The 23,801-nt window shown below is 47.0% G+C and overlaps 1 protein-coding gene across 1 annotated transcript in view; it reads right to left on the bottom strand.

Moving 5' to 3' along the window:
• The window catches only part of LOC311123308 (neuropilin-2-like), a gene marked incomplete at both ends in the record, with an annotated part of 43,572 nt that overhangs the window by 5,913 nt on the left and 13,858 nt on the right, over positions 1-23,801 (bottom strand). The window contains 8 exons of the mRNA XM_084197567.1: positions 37-69; positions 1,508-1,604; positions 2,267-2,532; positions 7,199-7,360; positions 7,517-7,597; positions 15,865-16,009; positions 16,152-16,501; positions 17,922-18,066. Coding sequence (XP_084053693.1) covers positions 37-69; positions 1,508-1,604; positions 2,267-2,532; positions 7,199-7,360; positions 7,517-7,597; positions 15,865-16,009; positions 16,152-16,501; positions 17,922-18,066 — 1,279 coding nt within the window. The remainder of the gene's footprint in view (positions 1-36; positions 70-1,507; positions 1,605-2,266; positions 2,533-7,198; positions 7,361-7,516; positions 7,598-15,864; positions 16,010-16,151; positions 16,502-17,921; positions 18,067-23,801) is intronic.

The following is a 23,801-nucleotide window of genomic DNA, read 5'->3' as shown; positions in this document are numbered from 1 at the left end:
TGACATCATTACACGGCTAAAGGGGAGAAAACTCACCTGTCATGTCAGGAGGGAAGGCAGCGAAGGGTTCTGAAAGAGAGAAATAAAGAAACAAACAAGACTGTTTATAACCTAAATAATAGCTAGGAAAGTCAGTCAAAAACATTTAGACAAATAGTTGAATTCGGATTCAATTTCTGTTGGCACTGATATCACTCTATAGCCTATTGACAACTTTCTTAGTACTGCAACTGAAAAGAAATAGAATGAAAGAGCATGTGGGTATGTATGTTAATGGGGTAGAATGTAATGTCAAAGAGGGTGTGATTGTGAGTTGGGAGACTTGGAGGGCGACTGTGTGAAGTTTGAGTCATTCAAAGTTGTTTATCGGTGGAGTCCAGTTAAGCTGGGGAAGGTTGCTGCCTGGCTGGCTGACTGCACACACAACGTTCAGCCTTATTGACTTGGAATGGCAACAAAAAGAATGGGGGCCTGTGAGAGGGGAGACTTGGGACGTGGGGCCTTTTTGGCGGTAACACCAATGTGCTGTGAACAAACTCGACTGCGCTGGTTGATAAGAGCACTCCCAGCATGCCTTGGGAAGGAGGAAGAAGGAGGAAATGAGTGGAGGGGGAGAAGAGTGGAGGCACTTCCGCACCGGTTGACATAGGAGGGACGGGTTTTCATCTTTCATCTCAGAACCACACTACCGTACACAAGTGCACACGCACACTCACTAACACACACAACCCCCCCGCCACACACCCACACACACAGCCCAACTCTATGGCCCGATGTTTGGATTTGGAAGTTAAAGTAGATGATGGCAGGTTTTTGGCTCGGAACCCACGGTCTGTCTGTGATCTGTTTAAGACCTACTCCTAAACCCCCCTGCTCTGGCTAGATTAAAAAGCCCAGCTCACTCACACACACACACACACACACACACACACACACACAAACACACACACACACCAGCGCAGGAGCTATTGCTTTGACGGCTCTGGAAAGCTCTGTTTCCAGATACGAGAGGAAAGGAGACGAAGATATCTAATGAAACATAGATTAGCATGGTGGGGCCCACGGGGCGTTTATGGCCTACTTTCTATTCTTCCTTTCCTTTTCTGGAAGAGGAATAACACTCCACTCTTTCGTTCATTCTCTCTCCTTTCATCTCTTCGCTCCGGCTTTCAGAAGTACCAGTCAGTTTGTACCCAAGACTCTGCTGAGGGAACTTGGGGTGTGTGTTTGTGTCTGTGTGTGTGTGGGGTGTTTAGAGCACAACTGGAGTGACAGGTCGGGGACTCCAGGGGAGGAGAGGAGGAGGAGACGGAGGTAGAGAAGGAATGAAGGGATGATGGAGAGAGAGAGAGAGATGGAGGGGGGAACAGAAGTTGAGTGGTGTGGTGGTGGGATGATGGAGGAAAATAACTGGGGTGCTGGAGGGTCAGGTGTGTGTATGCACATGTGTGTGTGTACACATGTTTGTATGTGTGTGAGTGAGTGTGTGTATGATCTGCAGACTTACGTGTGCACTCCTCCAAAGGTGTACCAGAACTCATGTGGATGTTGTCGATCATGATTTGGCCCTTGGTTCCGCGGTCAAAGAAGCCTTCCATAACCACCTGAGAGGAGGAGGAAGAGTAGGGGAAGGAGGAGGAGGAGGAGGAGGGGAAGGAGGAGAAGGAAGAGTAGGGGAAGGAGGAGGAGGAAGAGTAGGGGAAGGAGGAGGAGGAGGAAGAGTAGGGGAAGGAGGAGGAGGAGGAAGAGTAGGAGGAGGAGGAGGAGGGGAAGGAGGAGGAGGAAGAGTAGGGGAAGGAGGAAAAGGAAGAGGAGGAGGAGGAGGAGGAGGAGGGGGAGGAGGAATAGTTGGGGAAGGAGGAGGAGGAAGAGTAGGAGAAGGAGGAGTAGGAAGAGTAGCAGGAGGAGGAGGAGGAGGAGGAGGAAGAGTAGGGGAAGGAGGATGAGGAAGAGTAGGAGGAGGAGGAGGAAGAGTAGGGGAAGGAGGAGGAGGAAGAGGAGGAGGAGGAGAAGGAAGAGTAGGAGGAGGAGGAAGAGTAGGGGAAGGAGGAGGAGGAGGAGGAAGAGTAGGGGAAGGAGGAGGAAGAAGCAAATTAACTACATGTGGATGCAGGGATATATCTTATACATAGAATCGATAACCATGAGTATGGATCACTGCAACACATAACCACTACTAATATACTACTTCTACTTGTTTCTCCAGCTAACTCTTCACAGACTATTTTTTTGGAAGGGAGAAGGGAGTATGCCAACGCTCGAATACCTGGAACTCCTTGGGGGATCGGGGCAGGATGGTGCGGCCCTCCTTCCAGACGGGGCCCTGGTCGCCGCGGAGTGCCCAGAGAAGGGTCTCCTCGTGGTGGGCATCGCGGAGCAGGACGTGCAGGGTGCCCTGGGCCTCTCCCCACAGCTGGTAGGAGAAGAGCAGGCAGAGAGGCCCCGTGTCGGGCCCCACCACGGGGCTTAGGATCCTGGCTCGCTGCTGCTCCGTCTTGGTGTTGGCCTCGATGTACAGGTAGCTGTTCAGGTCTGTGTGGGGGGATGGGGGGACAATGCAGTGGTGGGTTTAGAGACTTTAGATGTTGCACTGAGGGGAACACAGTACGTGTACACACGTATGGGCAATACATACACATAGGCACATGTGCACACACACACGAGGGAGTGTACACACACACGTACGCACATCAGCGCATCTGCACACACACTCACACACAATAATAATACCACAACTACATGGTCAGACCTACAATAGCACAGGGATATGATACATACCAAAACACGCCTAACAGAAGAATAGGGTCAGTGAGAGAGTCAAGCACTAAGGGAAGGTCATGAATTCACAGCCAACCCAAGGGAGCCATTCCCATTGGTATTCAGGTAGAACACTTACACAATAGCATTGTGTTAAACACAGACAGTTGTTTACAGAAAGGATGTTTAGTTAGTAAATTGGATGTGGACTTGGAATCCTTTGTGGGATTGAACCTGACAGGGAGTGTGTGTGTGTGTGTGTGTAGAGTGAATTCTTCTAAGAGTTAAGTGGCCGATGGTCCAGTATCAACACATTCCTGACAAGATCACCTGTGCTTTATCGCAGTGTGTGTTAGAGCAGTTAGGTCAGAGAACTACAGATAAAAATCATTGTGTGTGTGTGTGTGTGTGTGTGTGTGTGTGTGTGTGTGTGTGTGTGTGTGTGTGTGTGTGTGTGTGTGAATATTGTCCAAGAGGCACTAGGTACAATGAAGTTATGGATATTAGCATCACCATATTCCAACTGAATGTTCATGAATAAACCGTTATATATTACAACCTGACATGGAATTATGTAATATATGTCAAATATAAATAGTATATGATATGTCCCCTGTACCCAGACATCAGGTGTAAATTGTAAACAATGTCTGAGTAAACAATGTCTATCTTCAAAATATGATTAAAACTATCATTTTGACCCCATGGACTTTCAGTCCTTGCATCTATAGCTCCATCTACGAATTGTTCGGTTATTACATTTCTCCAGCTCCATCCCTCAGCTTCATAGAAAACATGTATTTAATTTTTTTTAATAGAAAACTACTTTTTATTAAGGAATGGGCCTTCATTGCTTTTTAGTTGAAGCCATAGAAACAGAATTCTATGAACTTGAGTACAGTGCACGATGTCATAGTCATTGACCTCGATTGTGATGCAGCTGTGATGTCATCAGAACACCTGTGAAGCAACGTTCTAGAGTTCAACCATATCATTTAGACACTTGAAAGCATTGCCTATCACATTGCTTTCTGCTCTGAACTATCTTTGATTTAATAATTATACCAAGTTCTTGCAATAATGAGCTATCTCCAATATCTGAGCCAGTTTGGGCCCCTCCATCCCTTCTCATTGTTGACGATGGTTCCTAAGGACGTTCTTGCCTCATGGCTGATCACACAGATGACTGGAGGATCTCCCGTGCCTGGAGTGGCTCCCTACCAGATCCTGAACCAGGTTTGTTTGGCCTAGATTATAGTGAGTAGCCTGAAATGGCAACTTGTTCCCTATATAGCTAGTGAAATAGTTTTGACCAGAGCCCTGGGTCTAGGGTGGGTTACTCTAAAACACTTTGTGACAAATGCTGATGTAAAAAGGGCTTTATAAGTACAATGTGATTTATTGATTGATTAATTGCAGGGAAAATGGCAAAGTAGATTTTTGAGTACCCCCTCTGCTTGCCAGGTCCAGCCCAACTCAGCCCCTGCCACCTTCCAGTCAAACTCCAGCTATGGACAAGACCAGGACGATTTTATGGACTGGAAAGAGGGGCCCCAGATCAACAACAGCAATCAAGTGCCTTGTCATCAGGATGTGGAGCCAATGGATGTCGATGTTGATCAACAGATCAACAACAGCAATCAAGTGCCTTGTCATCAGGATGTGGAGCCAATGGATGTCGATGTTGTTGTGGAGGTGAAAGACAACAGCCAATCAGTAGCCACTTGGCAGGCAACATTCTGGCCCAGCCAATCATCAGCTAAAGGCCAGGGAACAGTCTGGCACAACCAATCAGCAGCAACTACCAAGACAACAGTCTGGCCCAACCAATCAGCAGCCACTACCAAGACAATAGTCTGGCCCAGCCAATCAGCAACCACTACCAACACGACAGTCTGGCCCAGCCAATCAGCAGCCGCTACATTTTGGTCATCTAGCCAGCAGAATGCCGCTGCATTTTGGCCATCGAGCCAGACAGCCGCTAAACAATCATCCACTAGTCAGACAGCTACGAGCCAGACAGCAGTCTCCAACAACCAATCAGCAGCCTTCACTAAGAGAGATGGTGGTGATAAGAGGAGCAGCAGCACTCACCAGGACTCTGACCAGGACTCTGACCACAAGAGAAGGAGGATGTAAATGTGAGGGACTCTAAGGGTAGTTTTAACCTAAAATGGAGGGTCAGTGTCACTGCCAAAAGACTCAGTCCAACACAGAGCATTCAATGTGTGGATCACAGCATAAGCTGTGGAACCACAAGCTTGACTATTTTTTATAGACAAATAAATTGCAAACTGAATTCAGCATGGTTCTTTTGTGTCTATGTTATAGTTACTGTAGCTACATGTACATCGTAAAAATAATGTGCTGTCGTGGAGGGAACTAAATAGTTTATTCGATTATATTAAAGGTTTAGACTACCTGTATAAGGACAGCAATCAGCATCCACAATGTAAATGCATATAACTCACTTGTAATCAATTTGACACTTTGTCAAGGAAATGTACACTCTAGAATTTGCACCTAACTTGGATCTGGGAGACCACTGAAATTGTTATTATATGTGAGAGGGAGAGAAAGCTTAAGTACATTCAAGTGTGTATCATACTGTGCAGTATGTCTGTAGCCACTCTAATAGTCTGTCTAGCAGATCACACAGTCGTAACTATGGAGGGGAAGAAGGCTTCCTCCAAGATGGCATCCCCCCCCTCTGCTCTCTAGTGTGTGTGTCACATCAGACAGTGTGTGTGACAGGGTCTCCCTTGGCCCTTCCAAACACCACAGAGTGTGTGTGTTTGTAAGGAGCCCTCCCATGAAGCACCATACGGCACTGTCTATCTCTGTGTGTCTATCTGTGTGTGAGTGTGTGTGTGTGCGCGAGTGTGTGAATGCAAGTGTGTGTGTGACTGTGTGTGTGTGTATGTGTGGGTCTTCACCACACAGAAAACATCCCCACTTTATCAAACTGATCTTAATGTGTTTGCAGAATCCCCCCTCTCCCTACACCTCGGGTGAACCCAGCGTCTCTGAAAGCTCCCCCCATTGTTCCACAGCTTGTTCAGCAGACAGCTCATAATCGAGAGGGGCGCGTTCGCGTGATATGATGCAACAGCATTATTAATCAATTTTCTCAGCAGTCTCCTGCAGCGAGGGAAGACAACGAGAACTCAATCTACAAACACATCGACGCCGCCAGCACCACACGTTGATATGCTATGGCGCTAGTTCTCCAGCTGTTATGTTTTTACATTTTAGAGGAAGAGATCAAGAGGTTACTGGGTCTGGGTTTTCTGGGTCATGAGAGAGAGAGAGAAAGGAAAGTTAGACAGGGAGAGAGTGAGAGAGAGAGAGTGAGAGCGACAGAAATGGAAAATGAGAGCGAGAGAGCAAGAGAGAGAGAGAGAGAGAGAGAGAGAGTCTTAGGCTAACCATTAACAGAGCGATCCGATTGGATGTTTTGGCTACGATCCTCAACCTACATCCCAGAGATTCCCTGATCTAAAGCCCAGGTGACATCAGAGATTCCGAATGCCCTTGAGCGCAAGCAGAATGGTCCTGAAACTCCCCTTTTCACTCTTCACAGCTGCAGCTTGTTAAATCTTTCATGGGCCCCATTTGAAATATATCAAAACCAATGAATTTTAAAACAAGGTCAGGATAACAATCCCTTTAACCCTCAGTGGCTAAGTCCAAAATGGCCCCCTATTCCCTATAATAGTGCACTACTTTTGACCAGGGCCCATAGGACCGGCTCATAGGGACCTGGTCAAAAGTAGTGCACTATATACGGAATAGGATGCCATTTATAGCACAGTCAGTGTAAGAAAACATCAAAGAAAAACTCCAAACTGCTCATATCTTTAATTAATATGCCAAAAGCTTCACTCTTTTTTGATCCGGGTGTATGTATAAAGGGAACTTAATAATTGCTCTAAGTACATGGAAGTCTACTTAGGGAGCCAGAGATTTGCCTGCAAGGTAATCGAGGGGCAGGAAGGCGCGGCTGGGAATATGGTTTTCCTGGTTTTTCCTCTAGAATCTCTTGCCTCTGTAGTTAATAAGTGCTACTGGGTCTTAACTTTTTCCTGCCCAGAACGCTCCCGGAACGCCCCGTTAGCATCACAGAGTTGTAGCGCAGTCACATAGAGCAGAGTGGATGAGTTACACATTATAAGTGTGTGTGTGTATGTGCGTGTTTGTATGTCTGTGTGGTTGTGTGTTTATAAGTCACAAAATCAGCCTTGGCTGGGGCTCAAACAGAGATTTTGTACACCCACATGTTTACAAACACCAAACAAGGACTTTACTGTATATCAAGCTAAATTAGCCCAAGTGGCTATCTAACCTCTTTCTTGCCTTCTGAACATGGTTGTGGTGAACCACCTTTGCCAACCCTGACTTAGGGGGGGAAGCTAGCTGTGCTATGCTCAAGGAGACTCACCGGTGGGGGGCAGAGCGAGGTCCAGGCTGGGGCCCTGGGCTGGGGCTTTGGAGCTGCTGTGGAGGGACCAATGGAGCGGGGCGCTGGGGTCGTGAGTCCAGCCACACAGACCCTGCTCAAAGTCACACACACCACCCATAGACGGAGGGGAGGAGCTAGCTCCTGGAGAGAAAGGGTGGGAGAGGGACGGAGAAAGACAGAGAGAGAGAGAGAGAGAGATAGAGAGACATCAACCATTAAACATTCTACAATAACATACATACAAACATAACTTATCTATATGCAACATTTCCACACAACAGGCTTACAGACACTCACCTCTGCCCGACCGCTGGGCGGTGCTACTCTCCATTGGACCAGACAAAGTGGGCGTGGCTGTGTCGGCCAGTGTGCTGGTTTCTATGGAGACAAGATAAGTGTTGCCAGTTACATCCAAGATGCTCAAAATGTAACATACAAAGTTCTACTCAAATTCATACAAGACACACACTCACACTCAATGAAACATACTCAAAGAAACATACTCAATGAAACATACTCAATGAAGCATACTCAATGAAGCATACTCAATGAAACAACACCGCTCTGTGAATGTGACCACAGCTTTCTGACTAATCAACAGTTTGCCCATGAATACAATTTCTCAATCTCAAATTTTCACAGACTCACTCCACATGCCTAAATGAGAGTCTGAGGTCATCTCCCTCCCTCCCTCCCTCCCTCCCGTCCTCCCTCCTTCCCTCCCTCCCTCCCTCCCGTCCTCCCTCCTTCCTTCCCTCCCTCCCATCCTCCCTCCCTCCCTCCCTCCCTCCCGTCCTCCTTCCTTCCCTCCCGTCCTCCCGTCCTCCCTCCCTCCCTCCCTCCCTCCCTCCCTCCCTCCCTCCCTCCCTCCCTCCCAGTAGAGGTGACAGGCTAAGCCAGGCGGTGATAGCCCAGTCATGTTGTGTCTCCTAGCCCAGACATCTCCCTCCCTCCATGGGTCTTTTAGCCCAGACATCTCCCTGCCTCCATGAGTCTCGACCGTCTCCACTGTCTCCACCTCCATCCACAGCCCAGTCAGACCAGCGGCGGGGGCCCTGGTAGGACAGGCCAGACACCTCTGGCTCCATGGGTGATGGATGAGCCTAGCTAGTTCACCTTGGAATGGATGATCACACACACACACGAGCATGCACGGACACACACACATGGATGCATGCGAGTACACACACGCATGCACACACACACACACACACTCCTTCCAGCGGCACATGGTCTACAGACTGCATTAGGAATGTTATCGGGATAAGTGGGCATGTTATTGGGACCAGATGGGACAACTCTGGTTTTGTTATGCAATGACAGAGGGAAAGGTTTGGGTCATCTCTGTTTTCTAACCACAATCTAACCAAGGTCCTAATCATATTATCATACACCAATGGCCCAATATATCACATCATGGGAATTTGTGAAAACTCTGTTCCAGGCTCTGTTCCAAAGGTTTGGGAACCACTGCAGAGTATACCGTACATTCAACTTGTGCTTTCTGATCCCTCATAAGTGCAATTGAAGTGAGGTGATTTCTATGTAAAAATGTGTATCCAAGATGGCAAAACATTTCTTTCCCCAAGACGTAATTTAGGAGAGACGTCATTTAGGAGAGTGCAATGACTAGAGAGAGACACCAAACTCACACGCAAACATCTGGAAAGCAAGACTGCTATTGCAGAATCTGGATGCATCTGCAGTCCAAAGACATAGCTGCTAGCCTGCTAGCTAATAGCTACATCAGTGTAATGATGCTTCCTGGGCATGGCTAGCACTATTAGCGTTTAGCAGCGTTTGAGAAACACCGACGACAACAAACATGGAGGGAAGTTGATTACGTTGTCCATATTAGGACAGATTGAAACAAGTCCTGCTGAGAATGAAACGAGTCCTGCTGAGACTGAGGCTGTCCACACCATAGTCATGGACACCATAGTCGATTGATCCGTCGACATTTTACCGTGACACAACTTCCTGTGAGGAAACAAATGAAACGGATGAAATGAATTAAACGAACGCAGCCGGACGTCTGGAGCTGTGGAGAAACACAACTAAATACCGCTACATGAAAGGATAGTGCCCAGCTGTTGAGGTCTCTGACTGAGTGACATTAGCCTAACGTTAATGTCACACCCTTTACTGAGGCAATTAGTTGGCTAATCAGATTTTAATCACCAAGGAGCTACGGGGACCCCACCGGCAATACGTTAACCCCCTACTCCTCCCTAACCTTTTTCACATCCGAGAGCCTCCCTCGTTCTGCTATCCCCTTTTTCCCTCTCCCTCTGTTCTCTCCATGTATCCTATTATTTTATCTCCCTTAGCGCAAGCCATTCCTCCAAGCCATTGCATCTCTGTGCTTCAAAGGTCAGGCCTTGTCACAGTGTAAACGGCTTGACCTTTGTAGGGTGTGACAGGGGTGTGTGTGTGTCTGTGTGTGCGTGTCTCTGTGTGTGTATGAGTGTGTGCGTGTGTGATAGAGGTGTCAGGGGTAACGGAAGAGTGACGAGGAGCTATGACCCGCCTGCCTCTCCCCGAGGGCTCTCCACTCCTTGACATGTGTGAGGAAACAGCTACAGAGCTGCACCGAGAGGCCTCCCTTATACAGTATCACTGTGCCTGTGTCCTTGTGCAGAAGGCCACCTCGTGCAGGAGGGCCTCCACATGCAGCAGAAGTCCGACTCAAGCAGGAGAAGGCCTAACCGTGCAGGGAGAGGATCCCCTCATGCAGGAGAAGGCCTCCTTATTCAGGTAGAGGGTCCCCTCATGCAGCAGAAGGCCTCCTCATGCAGGGAGAGGGACCCTCAGGCAGGAACAGCCCCTTCAAAGCACTGCACTTCAGACCGGAAAGGAGTACAGGGCCCATATGTATTAAGTGTCTTATAGTAGGAAGGCTGTTCTAGGATCTACTCAGCACTCAATCTATGTTATGTCATTTATTGTGATTTAAAACGCAAAACCGATCCTAAATCAGCAGTCCTACTCTGAGACGCTTGATACAAATGGCACCAGGGGAACTGTTATGTTACAGAGAATACACTGAACAGCGCTCAACCCCCTCACCCCTTCTCACCATTCTCAATCCCCCCACGCCGCTCCTTCTCTTCTGGAAAACTGCCATCGTTCTCTCCGAAGAATCTGACTCAGCAAAATATGTAAAACGCACAAACGCACGCACTCCCACCCACACACTCCCACAACTCCTACAGATGACAGAGTGCATGCTGGGAAAAAATGCTGTTTTCCCCCCCTGCCGGACATGTAGGGTTAAGTGGTATAAGAGTGAGGTCACCACCCCCTGTGACACCCAAGTCACATTGTAAGGGAGAAAACGCTGGCGCATACAAGAGTGCAGATACACAAACACACACAGCAAAGCCTTAGCATCATCCCCACATGCACACGCACATGCACACACAAACACACACAAACACACTCTCTCTCTCTATCTGGATTATCATTATCAAAAGGAATAGGACAATGGGCTCTATTTCCGGCAGGCATTAAGCCAGTGCAATTGTCAAACATGCTCGTTTGCAATTTCGACCTGTTAAAGCCGGCGCTCTTCTATTTTCAAACCCTAGCGCCAGGATTGGTCATTTACCTGTCTTATATGAGCTCGCTTGTGCTGAGGTGGGAGGGGTGGCAATATTTGAGGTGTGCGCCAAAGTGCCAATTTCAGGCAGCGCTGGTGGGGATATTTAAGACAAACCAAAAGCTGTTCTTTGGCATGGATCTCACCGTATTATTTTGGATGTGCATAAAACCCCTCCATGTAGGCTATATGCCCATCATGGAAAGAGAGATGAGATAATACGGTGACACTCGTATTTAGAAACATTTGTAATGTTCATGTAACAATTGCTTGTTTTTCTGTTTCGTTTGATTAAAAGACAAGCCCTTATAGGCTACCCTTACTCTACTCTAACGAAAGCTGGTTCAACAGCAATGTGTCTGGTGTCTTTCTTATCATGGCCATGCATTAGCCAAGTAGCCTATCCATAAAAGGAGTCTAAATGGTCCAATCGTGAGGCTTTACTCGTCATGAATTCGCATTATTCACAATTCACATAGACCTACCTGCGGTGCATAGGCTACTCCATTCGGCTTGTATACATCCCCATTTCCAAAGAGCACATCTTGTCCAGTTACCAAAGATGCCACGTATGGGTGGTCCTCTGTAGCTCAATTGGTAGAGCATGGCGCTTGTAACGCCAGGGTAGTGGGTTCGATCCCTGGGACCAACCATACGTAAAAATGTATGCACACATGACTGTAAGTCGCTTTGGATAAAAGCGTCTGCTAAATGGCATATTATTATTATGTACTCCTCCAAACATATTCAAATTATTCAGTCCTTTAATGCCATATCAACGGTAGCCCTAGGCTATATATTGCTTATTGAGAACGTGCCTCACACATACAATACAATTCACGGGAGCCTAGTATTTTTTATTTGAGAAGTGCGATGCGTAAAGGCCTACTATACTCATTGAAGCCAATTACAACAATGTTGACTGTCAACACTCCAAAAATATTGAGCAAACACTAGATGTTTATTTTTACTGTTGCTATTACTCATTACTGTAGCCTATGCTATTTAATAACCTGTATCAATCCACAATGTGCTAGGAAGAGAATATTCCATGCCCCCAGCCTAATTGGAGTTGATGACAATGCAAAGGCCATCAACAAGAAATGTGTTGATAGGCCAATGAGTGGCCAAGCCCTAGTCACACCTATAATTTCTTTTTTAATCAAAACATATAATGTTACTAATATTTTTCATAATTTCATAATTAATAAACATTATCTTTAAAAAATCCAGTGAAAATCCGGTGTTTCTATGTCAAACAGTTGTGTTATACATATTTTTTGTCTTCTGTGATGTATACAGTGCATTCGGAAAGTATTCAGACACCTTGAATTTTTCCACTTTGTTGCGTTACAGCCTTATTCTAAAATGTAAAAAAAATAAAATAATCCCTCATCAATCTACACACAATATCCCATAATGACAAAGCAAAAACAGGTTTTTAGAAATTGTTGTACATTTATTACAAATAAAAAACAGAAATATAACATTTATATAAGTATTCAGACCCTTTACTCAGTACTTTGTTGCAGCATCTTTGGCAACGATTACAGCCTCGAGTCTTCTTGGGTATGACGCTCAAGCTCTGTCAGGTTGGATGGGGAGCGTTGCTGCACAGCTATTTTCAGGTTTCTCCAGAGATGTTTGATCGGGTTCAAGTCCGGGCTCTGGCCGGCCCACTCAAGGACATTCAGAGACTTGTCCTGAAGCCACTCCTGCATTGTCTTGGTTGTGTGATTAGGGTCGTTGTCCTGTTGGAAGGTGAACTTTTGCCCCAGTCTGAGGTCCTGAGCACTCTGGAGCAGGTTTTCATCAAGGATCTCTCTGTACTTTGCTCCGTTCATCTTTGCCTCGATCCTGACTAGTCTCTCAGTCCCTGCCGCTGAAAAACATCCCCACAGCATGAAGCTGCCACCACCATGCTTCACAGTAGGGATGGTGCCAGGTTTCCTCCAGACGTGACGCTTGGCATTCAGGCCAAAGAGTTCAATCTTGGTTTCATCAGACTAGAGAATCTTGTTTCTCATAGTCTGAGAGTCTTTAGGTACCTTTTGGCAAACTCCAAGTGGGCTGTCATGTGTCTTTTACTGAGGAGTGGCTTCCGTCTGGCCACTCTACCATAAAGGCCTGATTGGTGGAGTGCTGCAGAGATGGTTGTCCTTCTGGAAGGTTCTCCAATCTCCACAGAGGAACTCTAGAGCTCTGTCAGCGTGACCATCAGATTCTTGGTCACCTCCCTGACCAAGGCCCTTCTCCCCTGATTGCTCAGTTTGGCCTGGCGGCCAGCTCTAGGAAGAGTCTTGGTGGTTCCAAACTTCTTCCATTTAAGAATGATGGAGGCCACTGTGTTCTTGGGGACCTTCAATGCTGCAAAAATGCTTTGGTACCCTTCCCCAGATCTGTGCCTCGACACAATCCTGTCTCGGAGCTCTACGGACAATTCCTTCAACCTCATGGCTTGGTTTTTGCTCTGACATGTACTGTCAACTGTGGGACCTTATATAGACAAGTGTGTGCCTTTCCAAATCATGTCCAATCAATTGAATTTACCACAGCTGGACTCCAATCAAGTTGTAGAAACATCTCAATGATGATCAATGGAAACAGGATGCACCTGAGCTCCCTTTCGAGTCTCATAGAAAAGGGTCTGAATACTTATGTAAATAAGATATTTCTGTTTTTATTTTTTAATAAATGCGTAAACATTTCTAAAAACCTGTTTTCGCTTTGACATTATGGGGTATTGTGTGTAAATTGCTGAGGATTTTTAAAAATGTAATCCATTTTAGAATGAGACTGAAACTTAACAAGATGTGGAAAAAGTCAAGGGGTCTGAATACTTTCCGAAGGCACTGTATAAAGTGTAAATTGAATACATTTCAACTCTATATCTGACATGGTGTCTTCTTTTACAGTGGTCTTCTTTCTTTTAAGCCCATAACCATGTGTGTGAGGTGTATACTTTTGTTTCAAAGTAGATTTGTTTAAGACTACCGAGAAACACTCTGTGTGACCCTGATTTAGCCCACTGCAGTAAAAGGTTAAAATAGAGCCCAATATGTCCTTGAAGACTGTAAAACAAAGCCTAAGAGAAACCTCCGAAGTTGATCTTGAAGGAAGACAGAAGAGATATCCAGGCAGAGTTTTGTGTTCAATGCGTGTGCATGTGTGTGTGTGTGTGCATAAGTGTGTGTGAGGTGTGTGTGTAAGAAATTAGACCAAAGAGCCTGGAATGGACAGCAGAGAACAGAGAGGGGGAATGTGTGATGAGAAACAGAGGAGTGGAGAAAGAATGAAGAAAAAATACATTTACAGACCCACGCACTATGCCTAAGGGTGGGAACAGAGAGAGGAGAGAAGAGAACAGAGCCATGTGTGGGATTTAACAGTGAGAGAGCGATAGAGAGAGAAAGGAAGGAGAAAGAGAGGGAGAGAAAGAGAGAGAAAGACAGAGGATAGAGGGAGAGCGAGTGAGAGACAGAGAGAGGTAGAGAGAGACAGATACAGTGAGAGGACAGAAAGAGAGAGAATAAGAACGAGAATGAGAAAGAGAGGTGGTGGGAGCAAAAAGGAGGGGTGACAAAAGGAGGGGTGACAAAAGATTTACAATCCTCCCTCCTGTTACGAGGCACAGCACTCCAACCCTCCCACTCATGCACTGTGAACACTTCTGAACCAAATGCTCTGTTGAACACCAGTGTTGTGTTAAACTACTCCATCTCTCTGGGATCTCATCCATGTCCAATAAAGAGAAGCCTGTGACAGATTGCATTAACACAGGGCTTTCACCTGGTCTCAATGCCTTTTACATGTGGCAGGGTTAACATCGGGGACGGCTGTGGATGTAGCCTCAAGGTGAACGGTTGCCGGTTTGAATCCCAGGGCCTATGTGTAGCCCCCACTGGGGGCAGGAGCAGGAAGAGATGGGGTGAGGAGGGAGTGACAGAGGACAGCAAGGAGAGAGAGAGAGAGATGTAGGGAGGGGAGGAGTGCAGCTCTCTTGTCAGTCATTCATGTAGGCCAATCATGGGTGTGGTACTGAGGGTCCCTAACAAAGGGCGCTAGCCTGTTATACTGACAGAGAGAGAGAGCGTGTGTGTGTGTCCTATTGTTCTGTGTTAATGGAGGGTTCTGGCCTTGTTTCTCCTCTCTAATGGCGTAGTGAGTGAGTCAGAGAAGAGTGGGATGAAACATTAAGAGGTCCACATCATCCTTACACCACCGAACAGGGCTGTGTACCTTACACACAAACACCCGCGCACACACACGCACACACATCCTGTGTAGGCCTATTAGGAGCCATTATAGTATCTGTCTGTCTGTGTCTGTTTATGTGTTTATGTGTATGTGTTGAACAGAGAGCGGAGCCTAGAACCAGCTCAAGGGAGTTGAGGTGTGTGTGTGTGTGAGTGTGCGTGTGTACTGTATGCTTGCAGTGAGGGTGTGTGTGTGTTTGTGTGACAGGTGGAGCCGAAGTGTTGTGTGTGTGTGTGTGTGACGAACATCCTAGTCAGGGTGAAAACAGAGAGCGGAGCCTAGAACCAGCTCAGGGGAGTTGAGGTGTGTGTGTGTGTGTGTGTGTGTGTGTGTGTGTGTGAGTGTACGTGTGTGTGTGTGTGTGTGTGTAGGTGTTGAGCCCACTGTCTGGTGCTGTAGCTCCTGCGTAGGCCCAGTGGGAGTAGTGAGCAGTGAGAGACCAGATGTGTCTACTGCCTCACATCTGGATAGCAGACCATACCAGCAGTGTGTGTGTGCATGGTACCCTTGGGACAGATTCCTCAAAATCCGTCCAACCCTTTCTCCACTCCCTGTAACTTTAACCTTCACTCTCTCAAAGTCTCCCCTCACTTTTCCACTTCCACTTGCTTTCCAACTCCCAAATTGTGTATCCAGTAGACTCACAGATGATATATAATACGCGCACGCACTTAAAAATATATATATTTGTAGGGCATTTTGACAGTTATGAAATGACAGAGAGGAGTAACAGATTGAAAGTTTGAAGCCGGGAATGTTCTTGCTAGACCACAGGCTCAAGTCTTACCTGGCACGTCACAGCCCAGTATTTCCACTCTCATCCCGATCCCGGCAGGAGACCACCTCTCTGGATAGATCCTGATGAACTGGGCCAGGGTCTCCTCAAAACGCCGTAGCTCAGGGGTGTCGTAGTGGGTGTTCCCTTCAAATATCTGCAACACACACACACAGAAATAAAGCATAAATATTGAAAGGTACTGTGGCAAAAATCTTTATATAGATGATTTAAATGAGTATAATCACACTTTACACTGACACACACGCACACACAACCCCCACATCACCCCCACCCACCTTGGGCAGGCTGGTCTTGCTGTCCATGACGAACCCCCAGTCCTTCCCATCTAAACTGTGTGCCACGCGGTACTTCCTCACAAAGGCCCTGTTGTCCGTGCTGCTTGTCCCCTCTCCGCCCCTCGCCCCCTGGGTAATGATCCCCCGGACCGTCTTGGGGACACCCAGGTCCACTTGGAGCCACTCCTCCCCGGCCAGGGGCTGAGCGGGTCCGGGGAACCAGCCTGACCGGCTGGCCACTAGGCGGGCATTCCCAGGGGACCACAGCATGTCCCGAGCCGACGAGGCCGAGATCTGGGTGTCGGGGAGCTGGCCGGAGAGGAGGCCTTGCATCTCTGAACACGGAGCATCTTGAGGTGGGGAAGAAGAGGATGAGGGAGAGGGACGGGGAAGAGGGGGGAAGGGAGGGGGAGTGGGAAGTGACATTAAAAAAAAAATCATCTTATTGGGTCAATATCATACATTACACAAAACTATCACATTTCAACCCTCACATATTATCTGTAAAATAAACAATGAGAGAGGAGGGAGACGATAGAGGAGGAGGAGGAGGAGGAGGAGGAGGAGGAGGAGGAGGAGGAGAGAGAGATGGAACTAGGAGAGAAAGGGCAGAAAGAGAGAGGGAAAGAGAGAGAGAAAGAGGTAGGTAGAGGAGAAGAGACCGATGGAGAAACAGCGGAGAGAAGACCAGAGACAAGACAAGACAGAGGGAGTGAGACCGAGAGATGAGAAAGAGAGAGCGGAGGAGGAGGAGAAGAGAGGAGAGCATTAGTAGGGTTGACGGTTTAAGAGTACACAGATCAAAGTTTCATGCTGTTATGTCACAGCACTAGCAATGAATGTAAATTATGGATAAATGGCAACAGAAATGTATGTGTGTATGTGAATCGATGTGAGGTCATTGTGTGTCTTCAAGTGAGTATGTGTGTGAGAGCCAGTCTAACATACACTTGCAATACTAGCTAATGAGTGACACTCTCTCTCTCCCTCTCTCCCTCTCTGTGAATCACAGTTCAAGATGTACAACTGAACAAGAGTGTCATGAATGATTGATTGTGACCCTTTCTTGTGACATACTGCATCTGCGAGATTGTAGGGGTTGAGAGAAAGTAGGTTGACATCCTGACAGTGGAAAGGGCAGGAGAGGAAGAGGGAAAACGGGAGAGACAGAGAGGAGACAGAGAATTATTCAGAGGTAAAGAAAGGAGGTTGATAGAGAGAATTGGAGTAGGTGGAGAGGGAGAGAGCGAGGGAGAAAGAGGAGAGGGAAAAACAAGGACAGAGTATGGAATGACAGGGAGAATGAAAGTGAGAGTAAAGAATGATCACGAGGGAGAGAGAGAGAGGAGAAAGAGAAGAGGAAGGAGAGCAGGAACATAGAGTGGAAAGATAGAGAGAAAATATGAATAGGGAAGAGGGAGTGATTGGAGACGCGCTGGCTGGCTGAGAATGGAGTAAAACTTTGATTAGACTACTGATCCGGTTGCTGTCGGGAGTTCTTATGTGTGCGTGCTCATGTTACTGCGTAGTTAATGCATAGACCGGCTGCCATTTCTTCTAAGGGGATTTTCTAAGCTTCTTCACTGACAGGGCAGGAGATGCCGGAACACATTTGTGGCTCTCAACATTTTTTGATGTGCAGTGTGACAGAGGTGTAATGTAAAGGATGGCTAAGGTATCTAAGGCAAAATAAACATCTCTTTTCCCATGGCTCGCTCTCTATCACGCAAATATGTGCACGCGCACACACACACACACACACACACACACCTATGATCTGGCAGCCGTAGAGTTCGAAGCGCAGGGCGATGCCGTTCTTCCAGGTCTGGGGCCGGATGCGTACGAAGCGGGCTAGGACGGGCTGGGGCACGCGGTTCAACACCACTTCAGACGGGTCTGTGTTAGCATGGAACGTCTGTAGAACACACAGAGAGGGGGATATGGTTAGACTTTTATACCAATCAAAAGATACCACACACATTTTATACCACACACATCAGCAGTGGTAGGGCACAATGTTGAAGATGGCCAAAGACCGACAAAAGTGGAGAGCCTTTGTTGCTGCCCTATGCATCAGCCGGCGTGATGGGGATGAGTGGATGAGTGAGTGACACAGCGAAAGGAGATGATTGCTGCGTTCGATTTCTTGACCATAAATCGCTCCGCATTAGAGCACCTGCTAAATGACCAACATGTAAATGTAAATTAAATCAGTGTGCTGCAGGTGCATGGAGCTAGGAGATGTGCATGTCAAAAGAGGGGATGCTGTCCTCACATTGCAAACAATAATCTTGGGACATTCTTTTTTACAAAAGTGAAAAAGTGTGCGAGCAAGTTAGAGTAAATGTTTCAGCTACATGCTATCTTCAGTTTTCTCTCTCTTTCTCTCGCTCGCTCGCTGTCTCTCTACCACACACACATCCAAAGCCTGCAGTGTGAGTCTCGCTTCGCTGCACACACACACAGAGCCCCAGCTAAGCACAGACAGCCTAAACACAGATCCAATGACACCCACCCAGCTGTCTGTCTGTGTTTGTGGGGCAAAAGGTGAGGGCTGGTAGGGGTTCGGAAGGGCAGACACAAACACGCACACACGCACGAACACACACACACACACACACACACACACACACACACACACACACACACACACACACACACACACACACACACAACCAAGCACACACCCACACACACCCACTCCCCTTCCCACACCGCCCACACACACTACCACCCTGGGGGGACAGAACAGTGGACAGAAATGCTTGAGGGACATGACAGGGCAAGGTCGGACAGGATTAGGCATTCTGTAACAGTAACAGGAAGTCTCCGCAGGAGGGCAGGACATGAGCAAGGACTACTTCCTGTGGCATCCGCCCCAAACGTCCGCACCAAAACATCCCTCCCCCTCCTTATACCTCCCTTCCTCTCTTGACCCCTCAGGGAGAGGTTAGAGGTCAGAGGGTAAATGTGACTGTAGGAGAGAAGCCTCTTCCTTGTTTAGAGGAAGGACACAGACAAGACATGATGGACAACAGAGGGACAGACAGATAGATGTCCCATTATGCTCGTGGGAGGAGAGGAACCAATGGAGAGAGACATCTGATCCATCTCATGTCCTATCCCTCTATCCGGTCTGGAGGTCTTCCTCCAACCACACCCCATCAAAACACCTCAATAACAACTCTATTCATCTCTCTCTCGCTCTTATTTCTGTCTGTCTCTCTCTCATTTCTCTCTCTCTCTTTCCATCTCTCTCCCCCTCCCTCTCTCCACTCTCTGTCCATCTCCCCCTCTTCCTCTCCAGTGAGGCTCATTGCCAGTCTGAAACCACACAGATACAGGAAACCACAAGACCGTCCTCTGCGATGCGATAACACATGCACCCACACACATACACCCCACGAGAAAGACAATCAAGCTTCGATAAGAGGAAGTATGAGCCCTAAACTCGCTCTAAGTGACAGTTATAACGGTTAATTTAGGGTTGGACCAAGTTTGGACTGTCCAACTCTGGATATAAGACGGACTCAGAGGAAGAAAGGACCACAGGCAAAAGCTTAATATCAGTTAAAACAGACACTGACTGTGATCCAAATGGGACCCTATTTCCTATGTAGTGCACTACATTTGACCAGAGCCCTACAAAGGTAATAGGGTGCCATTTGGGACACATACACTGTAGAAACATGTACAGTGGCTAGCGAAAGTATTTTGTTGCCTTACAACCTGGAATTAAAATGGATTTTTGGGGGGTTTGTATCATTTGATTTACACAACATGCCTACCACTTTGAAGATGCTAAATATTTTTTATTGTGAAACAAACAAGAAATAAGACAAAACAACAGAAAACTTAAGCGTGCATAACTATTCACCCCCCCAAAGTCAATACTTTGTAGAGCCACCTTTTGCAGCAATTACAGCTGCAAGTCTCTTGGGGTATGTCTCTATAAGTTTGGCACATCTAGCCACTGGGATTCTTGCCCATTCTTCAATGCAAAACTGCTCCAGCTCCTTCAAGTTGGATGGGTTCCGCTGGTGTACAGCAATCTTTAAGTCATACCACAGATTCTCAATTGGATTGAGGTCTGGGCTTTGACTAGGCCATTCCAAGACATTTAAATGTTTCCCCTTAAACCACTCAAGTGTTGCTTTAGCAGTATGTTGCTTTGTCATGAACCTCCGTCCCAGTCTCAAATCTCTGGAAGACTGAAACAGGTTTCCCTCAAGAATTTCCCTGTATTTAGCGCCATCCATCATTCCTTCAATTCTGACCAGTTTCCCAGTCCCTGCCGATGAAAAACATCCCCACAGCATGATGCTGCCACCACCATGCTTCACTGTGGGGATGGTGTTCTCGGGGTGATGAGAGGTGTTGGGTTTGCGCCAGACATAGCGTTTTCCTTGATGGCTAAAAAGCTTAATTTTAGTCTCATCTGACCAGAGTACCTGTTTGGGGAGTCTCCCACATGCCTTTTGGCGAACACCAAACGTGTTTGATTATTTTTTTCTTTAAGCAATGGCTTTGTTCTGGCCACTCTTCCGTAAAGCCCAGCTCTGTGGAGTGTACGCAATCTCTGCTGTAGAGCTTTGCAGCTCCTTCAGGGTTATCTTTGGGCTCTTTGTTGCCTCTCTGATTAATGCCCTCCTTGCCTGGTCTGTGAGTTTTGGTGGGCGGCCCTCTCTTGGCAGGTTTGTTGTGGTGCCATATTCTTTCAATTTGTTTATAATGGATTTAATGGTGCTCCGTGGGATATTCAAAGTTTAGGATCTTTTTTTTTAGAACCCAACCCTGATCTGTACTTCTCCACAACTTTGTCCCTGACCTGTTTGGAGAGCTCCTTGGTCTTCATGGTGCCGCTTGCTTAGTGGTGTTGCAGACTCTGGGGCCTTTCAGAACAGGTGTATATATACTGAGATCATGTGACAGATCATGTGACACTTAGATTGCACACAGGTGGACTTTATTTAACTAATTATGTGACATCTTAAGGTAACTGGTTGCACTAGATCTTATTTAGGGTCTTCATAGCAAAGGGGGTGAATACATATGCACGCGCCACTTTCCGTTATTTATTTTTTTGAAACAAGTTATTTATTTTATTTCACTTCACCAATTTGGACTATTTTGTGTATGTCCATTACATGAAATCCAAATAAAAATCCATTTAAATTACAGGTTGTAATCCAACAAAATAGGAAAAACGCCAAGGGGGATGAATACTTTTGCAAGGCACTGTATTATTGCCTAAGATGCACCAGATAGACAGCCAGGGCTAGAGGTTTAAATAAGGCTTATTTAAAGCAATGTTTTTGTATGAAATGCAGGCCTATTGTCATATGCAATGTAGGCCTATAGTCAAATACTTGAATGTGCTTTCAATGTGTCTCTTTCGCTCTTCTCCTTTGTGTCATTCTCTCGCTTTCCCTCTCTCTCTTTCACTCTATATATCCTTCCTTGTCTTTCCTTCTCTCTGACTTTATTTGTTTTATCTTTCCCTCTCCTCTCCATGTATCTGAGGCTATAATTATTCTACCAACCTTTCCTTCACTCTCTCTTCCTCACTTTCACCCTCGCTACTGTCTTTTCACTCTCTCTAGCTCTTCCGATCTTCCTCTCCCTGTGTCCCAGGCCACTCTGTCCCCCGGTATTTTGTAATGCTTCGCTTCAGGTATGGAATGTTCTGATTGGCTGAGACGGGTCAGTGGCACCTTAGGCTCCCCCCAAAGGTGGGAACCTAGAAAGCACTGCTACTTGTCCTCTGGCCCTCTGCACTGTGTGTGTTCACACGCATGTGTGTGTGGGTGTTAACCTAACCCCCATGAGTCCAAACCACAAACCGTCCTCCAGAAGTAAACATAACCAGTTCTCACCTACTGCCAGACGGTATAGAGATAATGTCACTTATCTTTTAACGGCCCCAACCACCATTCACCACACAGATTCGTCCTTAGACTTAAAACTACATTTTAGAAGAACTTCCTTTTTTCCACAAGGAAACTTCCATTTTGTGATGTCAGGCACATTCAAGAGACATTTTTTGGGGGGAAAAACACGAGGGCGAGAGGGCGAGTTTTTTTTAGAAAATAAAGAAGGATATGAGAGAGAGTGAGAAATAGAGCGAGAGGGAGCGAGAGAGAGAGAGAGAGAGAGAGAGAGAGAGAGAGAGAGAGATGAGGGTGGGGGATAGGTGAAGGAGAGTCGTGCTGCAGACATCCCCAGTGCCCTCTGTTTCCTCTTCCTCTCTCTAGTCACATCCTGACCCTTAACCTCAATATCCCTATCCCCAGGGTCAAAGGTCATTCAGCTCATTAGACACCTGGACATTTGCTGGAAACAGGTGAGGGGTCATAAAGTTGTGTGTGTGTGTGTGCGCGTGTGAGTGTGTCTCTGTGGGTTAGAGTTGATGTTTGGGTATATGTGTGTATATGAGTGTGTATGAGTTTTTGTCAGAGCATGTGTACGCTCTATGTACATCATATGTCTTCATGCAAATTACATGAGTGTGTTATTGTATGTGATGGTATGGGATGTGCCATTGTTGCTATGGCAGACTGTGTGTGTCAATCAGCCAGTCGTCTGGGCGACCCTTATAATCTGCCTGACGACGGGAGGGAATAGGGGGGGGGGGGTAACCAGTCTAGTTCCGCCCCTACTCAGCACACAGGGCGAAGAGGGCTAAATAATTAACATTGTCATGTTGTCTCCTCATGTGGCAGGTCATTAAATTATAACGAACCCCTTAACCCACCCTACCCTAGCCCTCCTGCGCCACTTCGCACACACACACGCCGCGGAACCCCTCCCACATTTATGTGACGGTCAAACGCCTGGAGCGGATGGACACCGGCGGGACAGAGGCACCATGGATATTTAACTATTGATGACCCTCCGGAGAAGAATGGGGTCACCGCGAAAGAGAGAGAGTGTGTGTGCATGTGTGTAGAGTAGTGGAAGGAGATAGTGTCAGACTGGGCTGAGTCTCCCAGATGAAAACACTTCTCTAAAAACAAGACGGAGAGAAAACAGAAATAACAAATGGAGACCTACTGCAGCTAACATGATAGTGCTCTATTGTCAGAGTAGAGAGAACATCGCCTGTACAGAGAGAGAGAGAGAGAGAGAGAGAGAGAGAGATACAGTAGAGAGAGAAGCTACTCATCCTGAGATTATCCATTTGCCTTCTCTCTCTGTCCCTCCATTTCCCCCTCCACCTCTCTTCCTCCCCCTCTCTCTCCCTGTCTCTGTGCTTTTGGCACACCGCTGCCGTCTCTGCTGTGTTTTCCTTGAAGCTGATGGCACCACAGGGAGATGTGGCCAAGCTCTGCACAAGACATTATTCTCTCTGTCTCTCTTTCTATCCATCCCCCTACCTCCTGCCCTTCGTTTCTCGCTCCGTATGAAGATGTTGACAGTAAGAACTGGTTCCAACTGGCTGCTCTCCACTAGTGGCTCAAAGAGGAGGCCAGGATGGAGGGATGTGTGCGTGTGTGTGGATGCTGAGGTACAGCACTCCTTTGAAATGGTCTCCCACCCCCTCACACAGTTGTTTTTGTCAATGTCTCCCACTCCGCCCCACTTATTTCATTTCTCTCTCATCAGATTGCAAGTGTGTGCGTGGTTTAGTGTGTGGGTGAGTGTGTGTGT

Source organism: Coregonus lavaretus, assembly GCF_964263955.1.
Source record: "Coregonus lavaretus genome assembly, contig: HAP1_SCAFFOLD_4322, whole genome shotgun sequence".
In the NCBI taxonomy this organism is placed as follows: domain Eukaryota; kingdom Metazoa; phylum Chordata; class Actinopteri; order Salmoniformes; family Salmonidae; genus Coregonus; species Coregonus lavaretus.
The sequence above is the reverse complement of the archived record's forward strand: the minus strand, read 5'-3'. Positions and strand labels throughout refer to the sequence as shown.